This window comes from Etheostoma spectabile, chromosome 10 (assembly GCF_008692095.1).
Source record: "Etheostoma spectabile isolate EspeVRDwgs_2016 chromosome 10, UIUC_Espe_1.0, whole genome shotgun sequence".
Taxonomy (NCBI): Eukaryota; Metazoa; Chordata; class Actinopteri; order Perciformes; family Percidae; genus Etheostoma; species Etheostoma spectabile.
Genome location: NC_045742.1, coordinates 30461631 through 30464988, shown reverse-complemented (window position 1 = coordinate 30464988; position 3358 = coordinate 30461631). Strand labels below are relative to the sequence as shown.

The 3358-nt window shown below is 40.6% G+C and overlaps 1 protein-coding gene across 1 annotated transcript in view; it reads left to right on the top strand.

The window, feature by feature from the left end:
* LOC116697149 (F-BAR and double SH3 domains protein 1-like) overlaps positions 1 to 3358 on the top strand; it is a 23519-nt gene that overhangs the window by 12697 nt on the left and 7464 nt on the right. Inside the window, 5 exon segments of the mRNA XM_032528470.1 lie at positions 331 to 447; positions 665 to 769; positions 2214 to 2238; positions 2241 to 2285; positions 2288 to 2367. Of these exon segments, the coding sequence (XP_032384361.1) occupies positions 331 to 447; positions 665 to 769; positions 2214 to 2238; positions 2241 to 2285; positions 2288 to 2367 (372 nt within the window).

The window sequence follows — 3358 nt, the reverse complement described above, 5'->3', positions numbered from 1 at the left end:
GTGTGTGTGTGTGTGTGTGCATGCGTGTGTGGCATCTAACATTAAATTAATAAGAAATGCTATTTTACCTGTCAGCAACAAAGCAACAAAAACTAACCCTTAAGTAAAAACAATTAATGGGCATGGTGCTTGTGTGACATAATAATAATAATTATTATTATCATTATAATAATAATGATAATAATAATATACCAAAGCCTTGTAATATAATGCAGTCCAGTCTAACAACAACTGTGCCATTGAAATTGAAAGATACTAAGTGCTGTTGTATTGAGTTCCATTCTGCTGATTAATGAAGAATGGAGGGATGTTTGTCCGTCCGTTGTGCAGGTGTCTGCACTCCAGGAGGTGCGTGCTTCAGAAGCAGAGGGCTGTCTGGTCAAGGAGGCCAAGAAATGGGCTACAAAAGCTGCTAAAGACTACAAGATCATCACCCACGGAGAGAGGGTGGGACTTTCATTTCACAGTTTGAAGGCCAAGATACTTCTGAGCTCATGAATATTTGTGGACCTCAGAATTTTCTCTTCCCGACATACAGCTTTCAAATAAATAATTTTATTCTTATTCCTGGATGTATGTACTGTACTTTGGGCTGGCCATAAAAAAGGAATGTGTCGTTTAACTATGCATATGCTTGTATGTTTCTTTTATGTATGTCTGTCAGGCTCTACAGATGTTAGAGAGTCGTTTGAAGCTCTTATCAGGGGAGACGGGGCTCAGTGTGGAGCAGAAGATAGCGGAGGTGCAGGACACTGTCAGGAAAGCCAAGGTACTTATTTTATGCACATTAGCCTCATTAGCCACTACTCTTCCCTGACTCTTCCTGTTGCCATTCTGCTCTCAGCAGTCACATCATATATTACCTCTTTTGGGGACTTTGTCATTGTCATTGCAGCTATAATTTTAGCTTTGTTTTCATATTACAACTACTACAACTATTACATTTTTCATTGTACAACTGGAGCACTGGATTCCATCCAAACCTTTATTTGTAAAAGGTACGTGTTTGTGTGTGTGTGTGTGTGTGTGTGTGTGTGTGTGTGTACTATGGACATGATGGCAAGATTTACAAGCACAGCACTTTTCCACTGGTTCCATCATAACTCATCTGACAGTGATATTCCAAAACACTTCAAAAACACTCCTGATATGGTAATTGGAAATGAGGCTCTGATGTCTGTATGTATCTTTGAGATAGGCTGCTGTTTTAATCTGTACATGGACATTTGCTACAATTCCAAGCTTTTGAATCATCAACCACTGGTGAATCTCATTCACCAACTTGGATACAACTGTAAATGAATAATTCTGGTATTTGGAAGTTCAGGCCATGTCCATAAGAATGTGGTCAGGGGGATGCAGCTAGGGGGGGCTGCAAAAGAAGGAGGTAAAAAGATGTGTTGCTCTGTTTCAGCAATCATAGGGAGCATGCAAACATGGAGACAGAGATCTTTTCTTTATACTTATGTGCTGAGTACTATAAATGGAAAGACCTGTAAAAGTATGTGAGCCATGTAGACCTGTGTAACGAGAAAATTACATTCTAATAATGATCTTCTACTTTTGCCTCTTTATGGTTGATTCTCACATGGTGAAATGAAAAGGGCAGCTTGAAATCTTTTGTGTGACTTTTGTTTTACGTATGTGACTAGATAAGCTACAAGGTCATTGTAAACTATCTCTCCCTGTGAATTGTTTCTCTTCTTGGCAGTAGAGTTAAATGGGATTTGTAACCTCGGGGTGAATGGTGTGCAGACGGGAAGAAGCAAAGTGCCACCAGTCTGTGTCCTGTGTTTGGAGTGTCTATCAGAAATGCTGAGTCATGTTAAAGTGGTGCTCCGTACACTCTGGGATGTATATAAGCATTTTTTTTCTTCTACCTGGTACCATCTTGTGCTGCTGTGCTGTGTGAAATTGTTATTCCTATAGCTGCAGGTATACATAAAATACAAAGTCCAAACTAGGTTTCAGTTTTCAACTCTCTTATTTTTGTTTCACTTTCAAAAACACTCTGCTGCAACAGAAACTTCCACAACACCTATCACATTGTCAATGACTTTTCCCAGATTATTTTTGGATCTTACTTGTTTTCTTGTGATGCCTATCAGATCCAAATAAAAGCGTTTGTAAATGTGTGTGTGTGTGTGTGTGTGTGTGTGTGTGTGTGTGTGTGTGTGTGTGTGTGTGTGTGTGTGTGTGTGTGTGTGTCTTAGCTCAGCAGGGTCAAGGCAGAAGCCCGTTGGCTCTGTTGTCAGAAAGTGTCACAGGAATTGAACTGTGGCTTCACATGCCATGGACCAGGCAGAGGAGGAGCTGGAGAGAGAGAGACGCCTCAGTGAACAGAGGAAGTCTACTGAGGACTATTCAGTAAGTACACACACACACACACACACACACACATACACACACACAGCTGTCAGGGAGCACTGGTGGCTCGGTAGTCAGGTTCCTGGGACATCCCATTCCAAATGTGTGACATGGTGGCCTGATCTCTCAAAGAAAAGGACAGATTTATACTGTGTAATATTGATTGACCATTCAGTAATTTATACGTTAAAACGGACACTTAAAGTAAACAGCTGGCAATATTCTGTATTACAAACTATTTTCAGTAGTGGAAGGCAGCAGGACAGCTTGTGTCTGATTGATTCAAATCAATGTACAATGTGTTTGTGTGTGTGTGTGTGTGTGTGTGGTGTGTGTGTGTGTGTGTGTGTGTGTGTGTGTGTGTGTGCGTGTGCGTGTGCGTGAACGTGTGCGTGTTCCTGGGGATGTAGGAGCATGTCAGCCAGTGCAGCAGTGTGGTGTGTATGATACAGCATGCTATACTTTAATACTTTATAAGTCAAAACAAAAGAAAATAAAGGATAAAATGTGAATTACTAAACAGACATTAATTAAGAAGTTCCCCAAAAAGTCGTCACAAAAAAATAATAAAGTAAAAATATTGGAAAAATCTACTTAAGTATAGTAACAAAGTATTTGTACTTTGTTACTTCCCATCTCTGTTGCCCAGTGAAGTGGACTGCGGGACTCAAATTAGAAGAAGAACAAAGACTGTAACATTTGAAAAATGAACTATATTGATATTAATGTCACACTGATGTTAGTCTCTCAGTCCAGTCTCTGTCCACAGCGCTGTGGAGTGAGGTCTGGCCACACCGAAGATGCGTTCTAGTATAGGAAGGAAAAAAGCTCTGGGTTGTTTGCATGTCTTTAAACCAATTACAACCGTTGTGGGCGGTGCTAAGCTCCGGACGCATCTGCTAAATAATCTCAGGAAGGGACTTGTTTTGGTGGAACATTTGCACCCTGCAAAAATATAACGGCCCAGTGGCTAGAAATGGTGATAGGTGTA